The 14772-nt window shown below is 48.2% G+C and overlaps 2 protein-coding genes across 3 annotated transcripts in view; one reads left to right on the top strand and one right to left on the bottom strand.

Moving 5' to 3' along the window:
• Positions 1-126: 126 nt before the first annotated feature.
• Positions 127-8411, top strand: DYNLT1 (dynein light chain Tctex-type 1). The gene is made up of 5 exons (XM_032972827.2): positions 127-335; positions 3493-3534; positions 4297-4420; positions 5492-5569; positions 6860-8411. Exons 1-5 carry the CDS (start codon positions 309-311, stop codon positions 6928-6930), a joined length of 342 nt encoding a protein of 113 aa, XP_032828718.1. The 5' UTR covers positions 127-308; the 3' UTR covers positions 6931-8411.
• The window catches only part of LOC116953015 (transmembrane protein 181-like), a 57741-nt gene continuing 50926 nt past the window's right edge, over positions 7958-14772 (bottom strand). Inside the window, exons 17-18 of one of the 2 annotated variants that reach the window (XM_032972826.2) lie at positions 11812-11884; positions 7958-8884 (exon numbers count right to left, since the gene is read on the bottom strand). In XM_032972826.2, coding sequence (XP_032828717.1) covers positions 11820-11884 — 65 coding nt within the window. In that variant the 3' untranslated portion in view covers positions 7958-8884; positions 11812-11819. Of the gene's footprint in view, positions 8892-11811; positions 11885-14772 lie in introns of both variants that reach the window. The other variant, XM_032972825.2, reaches the window with a different exon arrangement.

The raw sequence follows: 14772 nt of genomic DNA on the forward strand, positions 1-14772 counted from the left end.
ACTCACCGTACTACCCAGCGCCGTGACGTCACCTGTACAACCCAGTACCATAACGTTGACCGTACGTCACGGCGCGATGACGTCACGCGCACTGGCCGGTGTTATGTCACCCGTACAACCCGACAACATGACGTCACCCGTAAATCGGATGACTACCCACGAATTCTGAGTGACGTCACCGCAACGGCGATAACGACGAGGCCTCCACCCAGCCAAGTCGAGCCGCCCGGGGTCCCGCTTCGACTCCTCTCGTCTACCCCGAGTCTCTCGTCCACCCCGAGTCTCTCGTCCACCCCGAGTCTCTCGCAATGGACGACTTTCAATCCGGAGAGGAGGTGCTCGCGATGGCTGTGTAGTCGAGATGGCGGTGGCGGTGATGATGGCGATGGTTGTTGTGTGGCTTGCGGTGCCGGGCCCTGATCGCTCGCCCGCCGGGTCGCATGGAGGTGGCGGTGGTGGTGTGGTGGTGGCGGTGGTGGTGTGATTTGTTTCCATTGTAGTGGTGATGGTGCTCGTGGTGATTGGTGTGGTTATCGTGGTGGTGGCAGCGCGTGGTTATGGTGGTTGTTGGTGTTGTGGTTGTCATGGTGGCGGTTACTGCAGTGGCGGGGGTTAGGGTGGTGGTGTTTTACTCTGGTTCTTTCGGTAAAATCACGTAGAAAGAAAATAAATAATAGAATACGACGTTTCGATTGCAACACAAGCAGACGTCATCAGGTGGGAAAACGACGGCATGAAAAACGTCGTGATTTATTGTGACTTTACCGAAAGCACCAAAGAGTATGGATTCCTACAGTCACGAAAGCTTAAACTCTAAATTTGATGGTATTTTGTTTGGTTATTGTGTAGCGGTTGTCATGGTGGCTATTGTAGTGGTGGTGTTGTGATAATTGGTGTGGCGGAGTTATGGTCGCCCTTGTATTGCTGGTGATCTTGGTTATTTCGTTGTGGTGGCGGCGGCGAGGGTAATGATTGTGGTGGTGGTGGATGGTGGTGTGTTGGTGGTGGCAGTGGTTGTTGCGGTGCCAATGGTGGTGGTGCTGGGCAGAGGACCTGGCTGGCTCTGCGTGCTGTGGCTGACCAATGCCGGGTGTGGTGCTGCTGGTGGTGCTGCTGGTGGTGCTGGTGGTGGTGCTGGTGGTGGTGCTGCTGGTGGTGCTGGTGCTGGTGGTGGTGGTGGTGCTGCTGGTGGTGCTGCTGCTGGTGGTGCTGCTGCTGGTGGTGGTGGTGCTGGTGGTGGTGCTGGTGGTGGTGGTGCTGCTGGTGGTGGTGCTGCTGGTGGTGGTGCTGCTGGTGCTGGTGGTGCTGCTGGTGGTGGTGGTGTCCTCCCATTGCGCTGCCATGTGGCCGGGAGATGGCAGCACAGGAAACGAGTTAATGAACCGGCTGTGACAGTAGTAGTAGTATCCCATGTGGTGGATTGCGCTGGATTCCTCCCCTACAGAGGCGTCGACTTTTTAATATAAAATTGTCCAAACATAAGCCGAATCCGGTGCGGGAAGAACTACCTCACTAGACTGTCCTGCTCTCCTGATTGGGAACAAACTACACTCGTAAGCCCGAACGTAGTGAAGTTGTTACTGCCTCTGATTTGTATTTAATGCGTGCGACAAACAGCCCGGAGGGACTTGGGCAGGAGGCTGAGCGAGGCGCGCGGTCGTTTCGCTGCCGCAGGAAGGAGGGACGCGAACGCCCCGACAATCAGAGATCTTGATTTAGACCGCAGGAGAGGGGAATCCGATGAGCTATGAAGCTCTTTTTTTAAACAGATGTCCAGTATGGTCACGGGGTGGGTGGTGGCTCAGCAAATTACAACAAACGATACCAATGACGATAGGAGTGCAGCATAGAGAGAATGGTAAGCAAGTCGCTAAATATGAATAAATAATACACTAATTATATTTGTCAAATTTATCAAGATTGGGCAAGGCGGCACAAACGACAAACCAGTCCCAGACCACACCAAGACAACACAGCAGGAGTTCCTCACTAAAATATAACATTGAACTACCGCTACTCTAGCGAGTCTATCCAGCACTAATCTTGAGCTCCAGGATATTTTTTGAAGGAAGATTTACGATGTCAAGGGAGTAAAACAAGGCCGTTGTTCCAAAACGTTGGTGCTGCAACGTCAAAGACTTCCGTCACCTATTCCAATTTTTGTTCTAGGGATATTTAAAAGGCAATTGATGGACGCCTCAAGTTTCTTTGGATGGAGCGATAGGCAGCAGCTTGTGTGCGGGTGCTGTGAGAGCGGCTGGGGGACGGCGTTATCGAGCAGTGGATAGATGATGGCTCATTGATTCCCCGCCAGGCGGTTGCCCCGGGGGCGCTGTGGACGAGTTGCCATGGCGACCGGCGCTAAGTCGCGCGTTGTTGAATGGGGTCACTCGTGACCCAGGGGACGCGTGACTGCGACTGCTCCATGAAGCGTCACTGCTACATGCAGCGTGACTGCAGCGTGACTGCTCCATGCAGTGTGACTGTGACTGCTCCATGTGGCGTGACTGACTGCTCCATGCAGTGTGACTGTGACTGCTCCATGCAGTGTGACTGTGACTGCTCCATGCAGCGTGACTGCTCCATGCAGCGTGACTGCAGCGTGACTGCTCCATGCAGTGTGACTGTGACTGCTCCATGTGGCGTGACTGACTGCTCCATGCAGTGTGACTGTGACTGCTCCATGCAGTGTGAGCTCCATACAGCGTCACTGCTCCATGCAGCGTGAATGCTGCATGGAGTGTTTCTAACCTCAGTCTCGTGATTGACAAGAATGCATAATTTTAGCAATTATAAGCCAGTCTATTTCAGGTTTTGAATCCATTAGTTATAATTGAGTAATTTAAGCGATAATTGTGCCGCTTGCTACGAGGTGAACGAGTCTGATTGATTTCGCTGCATTCTCACAGAACGTCTCCCCCCGCTGCTTATCCAGTGGCTACAGAAACGACGGCACCCACAGTCACCCGTGTCGGTGTCATTTGTGGGTTCATTTTGGAATGTGGCAAATTTTGGACCAAGGACACGGTGGCCTGCTCTTGCAATGACATCAGGGGATGCGATAGTCCACTGTGAAGTGGATGGAGCGACGTGGTCGTACCATGGTCATTACACCCACAGTAATCATCAGGGCAGCCACTGGATTCGATCCATGACCTTGTAAACAAGCAGGCTGAGGCGCAAGCATTGGGGTGCAATCGCTACCCTTGCCGAGTCCGTCGCCGCCCTTCTAATGAGTCAACCCACCAGGACCTTCTGTACTGTGTGCGGAAATCAACTGTGCTTGCATCCTATGGAGACTCGACCCCCACCATAGGAATGTGGAATATTCACCACCGGATCAGGGCTGTGGCCAGCAGAGATGAGCACGGTCTCGATGCTCATTTCTGCAGAACTTGGACTTTGTAAATCACTTTGACTTTGTTGTATCGTTTGGCAATTGGTGTAAATACTAAAACACGTAATTTGTTTTTTTCATATTTTTACCACCAGGCTGCATTTGTTGTGGACGAGGTCAGCAATATCATCAAGGAGGTGAGAAGCTCCGACTGACTTGGACGCACAACGTGGCATTGAGGGGGGGGGGGGGTGAAACGGTCTAAAGCATCGCGCCTCCCTCGTAAAGCCACACTCATTCCAGCTTTGACGTCTTCACGAGGGCTCATCAGAGTCACCTGTTATCGCTCAAATTAATTTTGGCCGATGGTCGACACTAACGAGTGGCAGCCTGAGAGAGTCCGCTTGGCGCGGAGATGCAGCGATAAGATCACTCGGTGTGTGGCGGGTGCTGGATGGATTGGTGCTTTGCGGGACCGTGAGCAATGGGGGTTGATCTGATTCACTTGTTAATAAAAGAGTGAATCGTCCCACAATGACATCTGTCCCACTTTAGTAATTTACTCATTAGCTTTACAAAGTATGTGAATGGTGCAAAGTGTACGTGCTCATGAATCACTGCCTTTCTGCCCTCATGGCTCCAGGAACACGTAGTAGTTAGGATCTGCGGTGGTTAGAAAGGTGTAGAGGTTAGAAGCACACTTTGTCTGGGAACGTGCTGTGGCTGAGAATGTGCAGCATTGAGGAGGACCCAGCTGTGACTGGAGGAACGTGCCTCGTTTGGGAGCACAGTGTGGGGGACGAGCACCGAGTTGACAGCGGCTGTGGAGCTTACCGTGGCGAGGAACACACACACGCGGTGGTTAGGAATGAGCCTGCATTCTGAGCCCGCCATCGCCGGGAACGCGCCACAGCGAGAGGACACGCACGTGATTGTTTCCGATCCTCTTGTATCCCAAGTCGGTGGAGAGTGCCATTGGGGGTAACGCCTATCAGCATAACAAGGTGAACCAGTGGACGTCCACCGTGGTGGAGCAGTGCCTCAACCAGCTGGCCAAGCTCAACAAGCCCTTCAAGTACATCGGTGGGTGTCACTCGCGAGTGGCTATGACAGGCCTCCCTGTGTGTTCGCATTCCACAAAGGCTGCAGGTTTCAAATGCTGAGTTTATGTTGAACTAAAAAAAACACCCAATGTAACTGGTGTTGGCCAAACATACCAATGCTGAAAAATAATCTGCAAATTACGAAATTAAACATGTAGGCTTTCGCAACGAACATGATTCATAGTAAAGGTTTTGGGCTTGTATTGCGTAAATATAAACGTGTCGTAAACCCAGCCACCACCTGACACTGCCAATTAGTAAGGTTTGTCACGTAAATAAAAACGTGCCAATTAGTAACTTTCCAAAGAACCTGTGTGCTGATGTAACTAATTCGGATGGTTTGTTCATGTGACAAACCTTACTACATGACTGTGTCGAGTGGAGGTGGGTTTACGACACACATTTATATTTACGCGGTGAGAACCCAAAAACCTTTATGCAAATGACTCATTTCGGAGTACACATGGCAACATCGCCACCTCCTGCAAAACTTGGTCGGACTATTCTGAAAAAGGTTTAAGACTGAGGCTTTCCTGAGTAAACAGTCGTAGTAATAATAAGAACATTTAAATATGCTCTGTTCTGTAAATATCGCATATATGCTTGCGTGTCATTTGTATTGGTCATAAATAAAGAACTGTCATATTAACGATTCAATGCATATATTGTGAATTTAAGATACATTTAAATAAATATGGCCATTATGCAGGAAGTCTCACTGAAATAGCAGCATCTGGCAGTCCAGCAGCATTGGTTTAAGCAAGCCTGACCCCTCATGAGAAAATGAATGTCAAAACCGGTCCAGAGGCTCCTTGTGTTGTGAACCATTTCTGCTAAAATTATGAACTCCCAAGAGGCTGTGTGACTGATGGGATGTAAAAAAAAAAGCTTTTATTTTCTATGTGGAGGGACATATGGGAAGGATGCGTCCTGGCATGCTTATTTTTTGTTACTTGTATTCTCCACAACGACGCTAATGATCGTGTTGTTAATTGGTAATGGAGAGTGAATTGTGCTGAGCTCCGAGGGGGGTGGTGGTCTGTGCCAACAGTGACGTGCGTGATCATGCAGAAGAATGGCGCGGGGCTTCACACGGCTAGCTCCTGCTTCTGGGATAACAGCACGGACGGTGAGCACACACACGCATGCGTACAGATACACACGCGCAGACGCAAAGATCCCCCGTATAGCCTTAACAGACTGTTGGGGCAAGTGCTCTTCGCGAGCACCTATGAACGCCGGAACGGCACACGAGGCGGTGGGTGGGCACCATGCCGAGCCATCTTTGTCTCTAGTGGTGATGTTTACACACCGCACCAGAAACACATTTGAGGCTGAGTCTACCTAGGGAATGCCCAGGACCGTTTCAGATAGTCGTTTGAAACCCGGCGACCTGATTTGGGGAATCGAACTCAGGTCGCCGGGCTCGTAGTGCGGCGTGCTAACCGCTACACACACGTGTGCACACACACACATGCACACATGCCCGCAAACACGCAGTCTGTCTCTCATCCTACACAAGACTATCGTTCAAGTGTATCCATAAATATTACACGTGGTCTGCTTCGCATGTGCTTTAAATATTCCATGACGTGGAATAGAGCAAGGCCATTGTGTGTTGGCGACATGGTCCGAACTTGAAAAATTACCTGCAGATTACTTAATTGGGATTACAAAGAGCAACATCGCTCCCTGTCATACAACTACTGCAGACTGTCTGTGAGACATAGCATCTTCGTGATAGTCTTGTCCTATAAGAATGGCACGAATACCACATGTACTACACTTTTACTATTACCTCTGCTCCCATCCTCAAGCAGTTAGCCTGCCTTCTGCACAAAATATTTTCCTTTATAAGAGAGGTGCGTCCGTTTCATCGCTGAAACATTTAGTTCACCGACCATTGGCCATTCTAGCCTCGTGTTTTCTAACAGCGTTTGTCTAAACGATGCAAATCCTCAACTGGTTGGGGCTTTTGAGTCTCATCAGCAGGGTGTGGCTCTAAACAAATAAATGTTGGCCTGCATCAAATTCGTTTTAACATGCTTGGTAGATTTACCGTTATGCTCTACCTAAACGAAACAAGACTGTTTCCTTTCAGCCACGCTCTTTAACCCCCACACGGCCGGTCACAACTGCTTCGTCACCACAACACGCGTTTTTCTCCTTCATCCTTCGCACTGCTCCACTTTGGAATTTCCTTCCATCATCTCTCATAAATAAACCTGCTCAATTCAAGAAGCGCGTTGCATGCGCTCTGTATCCGTTACAACTTTGATCGTGCTGTTCGCTTCTGGACGCTTGATCTTTTAGACCTGCGGGCCTGCGCTCAGCAACGGCGTTTAGAAAGAAACCCCTCCCTGGCGTTCTGCCAGTGACGCGTACGGCCGCCCTGGTGTCCGTCCCCCTCCCCCCGCAGGAAGCTGCACGGTGCGATGGGAGAACAAGTCCATGTACTGCATCGTGTCCGTCTTCGGCTTGGCCATCTGAACCATCGCCAGTGCCACATCATCGCCTCAGGCGCAGTCTGCTCCTCCCCCCCCACCCCCACACCGCTCACGCCGATACGTGCCGTGCCGGGCGTCCTCGAGATAACGTCGGCGGGTGCAACGTGTCCCACACATGAACACGTTCGAAGCTGCAGACCCCCTAAATATTGAAAATTAATTCAAATCGCACTCCCGAACCTCAAAACTGACCGGCGTGCAGGGTCGATGTTAACTGCATCTCCACGCTGCTTGGAAACGTCCGCACCAGTGCAGCCCCAGGTTTCTCCCGTAGGTGAACATTCACTGCTGTCGCATTGGATTGTGCGTCACTAGAATTTGGCTCGTCGTTTTTCGGTGGTTTCGGCGGTGGGCTTTATCGATTCTCCTGCAACGAACGTTGGAAGCTGTAAAGGGGATAAATGGAAATTTTGGGGTTTTGCTAGGAAAAAGTATCATCAGGAAACCCCATCACCGACTCGTCCCCCGATATTCTGAGGAGGCGCTGTACTTTTTTCGTGCAGCAAAACTTGTACGGAACTCCGGTAGACATCACATCGCACCGCTGCTCGCCACGTGCCATTACCGCACGCCACCTGCCATTAAGCAGACCGAGTGCTGTGGACTGCTCGTAACGCTACACGCGCACCATGTTCACTCGCACGCAGCACAGCACATTTGAGCACCACAGCATGTAACAGAGACCACAGCCTGCGTGTGAAATAATTCACAATTTAACGATGCCAGTACTGGGATGCCAAGGCGCTACAAGTAATGAAATATAATTAAAAAACGCATCGGTTATGATTAAGTTTTGACGTACCGCTCCTCCAAATTATTATTGAATTACTCGTCAGTAAAAAACTATTCCATGTTCTCTTGTTCAATAGAAAATTTCATGATTTATTAAATTCGATTCTTACTGTCATAGTACACATGAAAATTATTAGATAGTACACATGAAAATTATTCGATGTTTATGTCTGTAGAGTATACATTCATACCACGGCAGATTATTACAGACACCACAGTGAAAGGAATAGGTTTTATTAAATAAATCGAGATTCTAAATTGTGACCATTGAACATCTGTAATAAAGGCTTGTACATTTTACATGCAGCATCCACTAGAATTCTGAAGGAAGTCGCATTTGCCGATTATTCAATTGTGTTGTCCGATTTCCTGATAAACAATCAATGAAGCTTGCCCAACCCCAGTTGCCTCTTTGTACCAGTACAAGCGATTGTCCCGACTGGTTTTAATTGGTTGTGTTATGATTTGTGTGAGTTATGTTTTCACCACCTTAATCTAGGGCTTAGATGACACATGGCTGTGGCATACAACATACTTAATTCACCAGTGTTGAGTGATGCTATCAAAACGTGAGCATATGTGGTCATGGTTTTAATGGGTTTTTTGTTCAGATTTGCCTGTACATTAATTTTTTTCATGCAAAAATAAACTTATTTCACATTTTAGTGACAACTTTCAGTTTGATGGCTTTTGTTTGAAGGCCTCGTTCGCAGTGGGAGGTCGCTCATTCTCCTCTGCTTGCCCCCGTGATCTGTGGGCTCTCTGCCCCTTTACAAGTCCAGGCTGAAGACATTTTTAGCTCGGCCATGACTGCCTCCCTCTACAGTTAAGCACTCGCACCGTTTTCGTACAGCTTCTTGAGATGCGGTTACAATTCGACACCACTATATACATTTGGGTTAAACCAATACAGTATAGATAAATTGACAGTCGTTTGACTCAATTATTGATTCCAAAGTTATAGCATTTCCAATTGTATTTGTGTAAATTTTTATACATTTCAAGAGTTACTTTACATGAGACCGATGTATACCATTGAAATCAACTTTAGTTTGTTTGACGCGTATCTTCAGACACGTTCATGAGAACGTGCAGCACCTGATGGGGCCTCCTGAACGCGCCCTCACTGCAAGCTTCACGGCTCTCTGCACCCTTTGAAAAAAAAAATCTGATTAAATTGATTCGAGGATCGTCATTCATCAATCCTGCAAATGTTTTATTTAAAAATGTACGCCACAGCAAAGCAGGTGCCCTGCACGTACTGCTGTGCGGGCAATGGCTGCAACGATTCCGTAGGTGATGCAATTCACGTAACAGAAAACAAACAATCGAGCACTATCCCTTCCGCAGTTAAAACGGCGGCTTGCGTTAAAATCCTTCTTGCCATCCACAGTTTCAGTATTCCTCAAGTTTCCGAGATGGACAAACCGTTTTGTCGGCAATGTCCATTTTGCAATGCCACTCTACCCAAATAAACCTAGAATCTGGCCCCCACAGAGTGCGAGGGTGGATAATTCACACATGGGCGAATGTCCACATTTGTTGAAAGCGTGCCAATGTCTCGCACACCAACTTCAGAGGAAAAACTTCTCCAATGCGTTGTGTTCAGGATGTAAATTTGTCCTCTACAATGTAGGACCTCCACAAAACACGGAGTCACAGCCTTTATCTGCACTACATTTAATTACGTCTTCAAATAACTGTGAGAACTGCAATCCAAGGGGTAACTGGATTTAGAACACAATACGTCTTGTTCGCTAGCCTCCAAGCAATTCCAACTCGTGACAAGTGGATCCCATTGAACATGCTTATCTATGTTACACCTGGATAACTGATTACCGGCGGCTTTTTCCACTATTTAGCGGTGGGTAATTTTCAAATGTGCAAAGACAAACGAGCCTTAACATGTTCACATTAAAACCGGCAACCAGGCGTGAGAATTCATTATCCCGCATTAAGAGTTTAAATCGCTTGCTCGTCGTCAGCAGACTGCGATTGCCCTCTTTCCTAGGGAGCACCACAACTTTGAAAACGTTTAATTCACACTTGCTCGTTACCGTACAGCGAGTGCCCATTTGCCAAACCTAATCTCCACCGCAGCTCGAAGTGCCCATGCAGTGCGCGGGGTTCAGACAGCACCCGCACATTCCCACTTGCGTAATAGTCACCCGCACTCACGAAACAAAAACACGGCCGGCGTCGGGCTCGCTCTGCCCGGCCCATTTGAGCCCGCTGGGTTAAGTTAAATCCCTGCCACGGCTGTTCACGGAGAGAGACGTAGCCAACCTTGCTCCAACTAACGAATTGCAAGCGATTATTACAAGCGATTAATTACAAAGCAACACTGTACACATTATACATTGATGGTGCATTGTGGGATTGTGAAGAGCAATTTCCTGACAGCAGACGATCCAGTAGCATTTGTTAAACGAGGCACACTCAAATGATGATACTGAGAAAGCCCAAACCGACCGAGAGTTTGCCTGCTTCAATGCTGCTGGAAATCACTGGTCTCACAAGGCCCACAGGCTGATGGTTGGGAGTAGAGTTGTAATGACCGTCCGAAACACATCCCTAATCTTTCGTATTAAATTAATGGGAAAAGCCGTTCCCATTTAAAAAAAAACATCTTTTAAGCATGTTTTTTTTTAAGAACCGCATCCCTTTTGTAAATCGAGCGATACCTGTAATGACTAACAAGGGATAATCTCCACCCATTAAGAGTTTATCTGGGATAGTTTCAACACTTCCCAATTTAAAGTCTAAGCTGTAGCCAGCAGAGGTGGCCTGTAATGAGATGCCCGCTGCTCACTGGAGCAAGAAACCACTTTGGTTCCAAAGTCAAAATTGGTTTCCCACTCTCACGTGGGGCAGTGCTCATCCCCTACTTATGGCCCTGAGCCAGCGGTGCAAATTCACTTCCCTGTTAAGGCGGGCTACTTACTTGTGGCACCTGCGTTTATAAATTAGACATTGCGCTTTACGCATGAAGAGAACGTGCACTATGCATTGTATAGTCTTGCATCCAACTAGGGCCCACGTGCTTGCCTATAAACATTTGGCAGTTCACCGGCACTGGTGCGAGTAAGCCTGACTGCTGACGAGACAATGTCAAAACCAGTCCGCAGAGTTTGCTTGTGTCGAACCAATGCTGCTGAAATGATGCACTCCCAGAATGCCATACGGCTGATGGGACTTGTAAAAAGACTTGTAATAATACGTGGAGGATCAGGCACAGGAAGAATGTGCGTTGTCTGCTTAGCTATTTAAATTAACAGGTTTAATTAACGGGGGGGGGAGGGGTGGGCGGCTAGGAGGTTTTTAACGCAGTGCTGCGTCTGAATGACTGGATGACCGGAGCTGGCAGCCTAAGTGGCGCGATGGTGGATCGGCGTTATCCAGCGGTGCAGCTGGCGAGCTCACAGGCAGTCAACTGCATCGGGGCCCATGGGCCTGGGGGCCCACGACGAAGGGGGGAATTGGACAGGGGATCCCATTCATTTCCTGGCACCAGGGCCCACGATCATCGCACTCGGCCACTGGACTCAGCACTGGACTCATTAGAACAAAGTTGTGTCGTGGACCACACCGCAACACACGCGTGTCCGCTGTGGGCTTCCCAGAGCCGTAGACACCCAGAAACAAGCCGGCGTGCGTGTATAGCCTTAACAGACTGTAGGGGCAAGTTCTGTTAGCGAGTAGCACCTATAAAGGCTGGCACGGCACACGAGGGGTGGGTGGTCAACACCACGCCCGGCCGCTTTTGTCTCCCGAGTGGCGATGTTCACACATCGCTCCCGGTACTCATTTGAGGCCGAGTCGATCAAGGGGAGGCCCAGGACCGATTCAGATAATCGTCACCGGTGTTTGCCGTGAGCGGGAATCGAACACGGGTCGCCAGGTTCATAGCAGAGCGTAGCGCTAACCGCTACACTACCGCTCACACACACACACATGTACACATAGGCACAGACACACGTAGGCCGTGTGATAATGCTGCTGGTTTGGTGTGCAGCGGGGTGGTACATGCGCCGTTGGTTGTGCAGCGCGATCACGAACCCACCACACGTACCGCCGGTTTCACACTTCCTCTTCGTCCGTCAACAACATGAGCGGAAAGGCAGAGTTTCCTCCTAAAGCGTCTCCTGCGTGCAGCAGCCAGACAGCGTCACAACGTTACTGCCAAGCTACATGTCACAGTTTAAAAGTTTTAAAGGTTTAACAACTTTATTTGAAATGTAATATCACCCCCACTGAAAGGGGGTATCCAAACATTGTACAACTTCAACTGCACGTGTATGCACAAGCACAGCTCTATGGTCAATCCACTGCTGGATGAAGGCTTCCCCACGCCGTGTGGCTCATGGCGGTTATTTTTACCATACTTCACCAAGCTGGTCGTTGAGGGTTGGTGAAGGTGGGGAGCATAGGTGGCAAGTGCAGAAGTACAGTACAGCAATGAATATTGCTGCACGCCCGTCTGCTGCTCACCATGCAGCCCCACAGTCGCCTATAAAAGTCTGCTGTGCATTGTGGGTCAATCGTTCAGGCACGATCCAGGCACAACACCGCTTAGCTTGCAAGACCTGATGAGATTATTGTTATTAGTTATTATTATGAAACTTGTTTACCCAGGAAAGGCTCAACGTGTCTCAAGACTGTTCTTCAGGAGGGTCCTGCCAAGTGTTCACAGTGGAGGGTGATGTTCCCATGCGTCATCCCAACAAACTAATTCGCGATGCATTTTTTCAAATGTGAAAAATTCGGACGATGACGCCAGCACACAGTGGCCGACTCTTTTGGGAAATGACGTCACAGGATTTCTTACCTCTACTGTGAAGCAGGTGGCGTGTATTTTGATGTATTTTGATGTTTTTACCATTTGATGTTGTTTTTGCTGCTTTTATGATTTTATGTAAAGTGTCTGAGTATTCAGAAAAGCGCTCACAAATAGAATGTATTATTATTATTTCACGGTGAATTCACCTGCGGTAATTTTATTAACGGGGTGGCCTGCAGGATTCTTAAACCTAAAACGAGACTACATTTTTTTTTATTTAAAGCTTTCGTGACTGCAGGGATTCATATTCTTGGTTCTTTCGGTAAAGTCACGTAGAAGGGAAACAATAAAATAATAGAAATATAAAACAATACAATTATCACGACGTTCCGACTGCAACACAAGCAATCATCATCAGGTGTGAAAACCACAGCAATAAAATTTTTGAAAAAAGTGGCGGTTTTTTAACGTTAGCACCACGGAGAGCGATTTTGGCAGTTTGTTCAGATGGACGAGCCACCGTAAGCGTGAACAATCAATTAAGACCCGAAATGGTTGATCAAATCCTTCCAATGATTGCTAAGCCAGAATCCATCTTCTCGGTTTAAAATCTCTGTGTTTGTGTATGTGGATAGCCTCATGAACGAATCTCTCATGGTAGCCAGATGGCTTACAAAGAACCTCTGTCTTGGAGAAGTCAATGTCATGTGAGCCTACTGAATTATAACAATGATCTGCCACGGCCGAGGTGTTGGTCCTACCGTGTTTTAGGTCTGCTTTGTGTTCACGAATGCGGTCCGAGACATGGCGTTTGGTTTGTCCAATGTAACTACTACCACAGAGGCAACTTAGTTTGTAGACGCCAGGGTACTGTATGTCCGGAATCACATCTTTACAGACGGAACCAGATCACGGATTTTATGTAATGTGTTGAATCGGACCTGGATCTTGTATTTATTCAAGATTTTGGAGATATTTTTTGTGATCCCCGCAATATAGGGTAAAGTGATGGTTTTGAATGGCTCCTCAAGAGGGTCCTTCTTCATGGTTTGAGTGATAGCTTTGAGGATTGTGTAGTCGGAGTAACCATTAGCCTTAAGAGCTTGGTGTACGTGCTTGAGTTCACTGGATGTGTTCCTGGTCGGATAGGCATTGGGCTCTATGGTGCAGAGTCTTGATGAGGGAATTCTTCTGGGATGGATGGTGGTGGGAATCCGGTTTCAGATAATCATCCGTATGGGTAGCTTTCCTGTAGACAGAGTGACTCATTGAACCATCAGGTCTCCTTTTAATTAGGACATCCAAAACAGGTAGCTTGCCATCTTTTTCGACTTCCATGGTAAATCTGATGGCTGGGTGTATGGAATTGATGTGGTCGCAGAATTGGTCTAGAGCAGGCCGGCCATGTGGCCAGATGACAAAAGTGTCATCCACGTACCTCTTCCATAAGGTCGGGCGCAGAGTGGCCCAACCAATCAGTCTGGATGGCGTCAGTCTCAAAATAGGGGGGAGCCCATTGGGGTGCCCTCAGTTTGTTTGTAGAAAGTTCCATTCCAAGTGAAGTATGTATTGGTTAAACAGTGTCTCACCAGGGGGGGTACCTCAGTGTTTAGTCCTTGATGAACCAAGTCTTCAATGATTGCAATGGTGTCAGGTACAGGAACCTTGGTGAATAAGGAAACTACATCAAAACTGACAAGCAGGTCGTCTGGGGACAGGGAAATACCCTTGATTGTCGATACCAGGTGAGTAGGATTTTGTACCGCAGAGGTGGTTTTTCCAGTGAAAGGCCGTAGGATTTCAGACAAAAAACGAGCCAGTTTGTAGGTGGGGGAGTTGATAGTAGAGACAATGGGACGAAGGGGTGTATCTACTTTATGCATTTTTGGTAAGCCGTATAATCTTGGTGGCCTGGCAGCAGAAGGTTTCAACGAGAACTGTTTGGTTTGATCAATTAATGCGGTTGAATCAGAATTTATTTTCTTGGTTTGTATGACGAGGCTGTTGGTGGGATCTCTTTTTTTTACATTTTATTTTACCAGATAAGGCCCACTGAGGTATGTACCTCTTTTTCAGATGCGACCAGGCCACAAATGATAGGTCAACGAAGTGGCTTATCATTGAGGAAATGTATAGCAGCCAAATACTCTCAATGTATGTTGATTCAACACATGATGTGGAGGGAGAGACAAGCAAACTCCAAGTATACAAGAGGCATCAGGCTCAGGCTGGAACCCACGACCTCCTCTACAC

Source organism: Petromyzon marinus, chromosome 49 (genome assembly GCF_048934315.1).
Source record: "Petromyzon marinus isolate PM22_M1 ecotype Great Lakes invasive population chromosome 49, UKy_Petmar_22M1.pri1.0, whole genome shotgun sequence".
In the NCBI taxonomy this organism is placed as follows: Eukaryota; Metazoa; Chordata; class Hyperoartia; order Petromyzontiformes; family Petromyzontidae; genus Petromyzon; species Petromyzon marinus.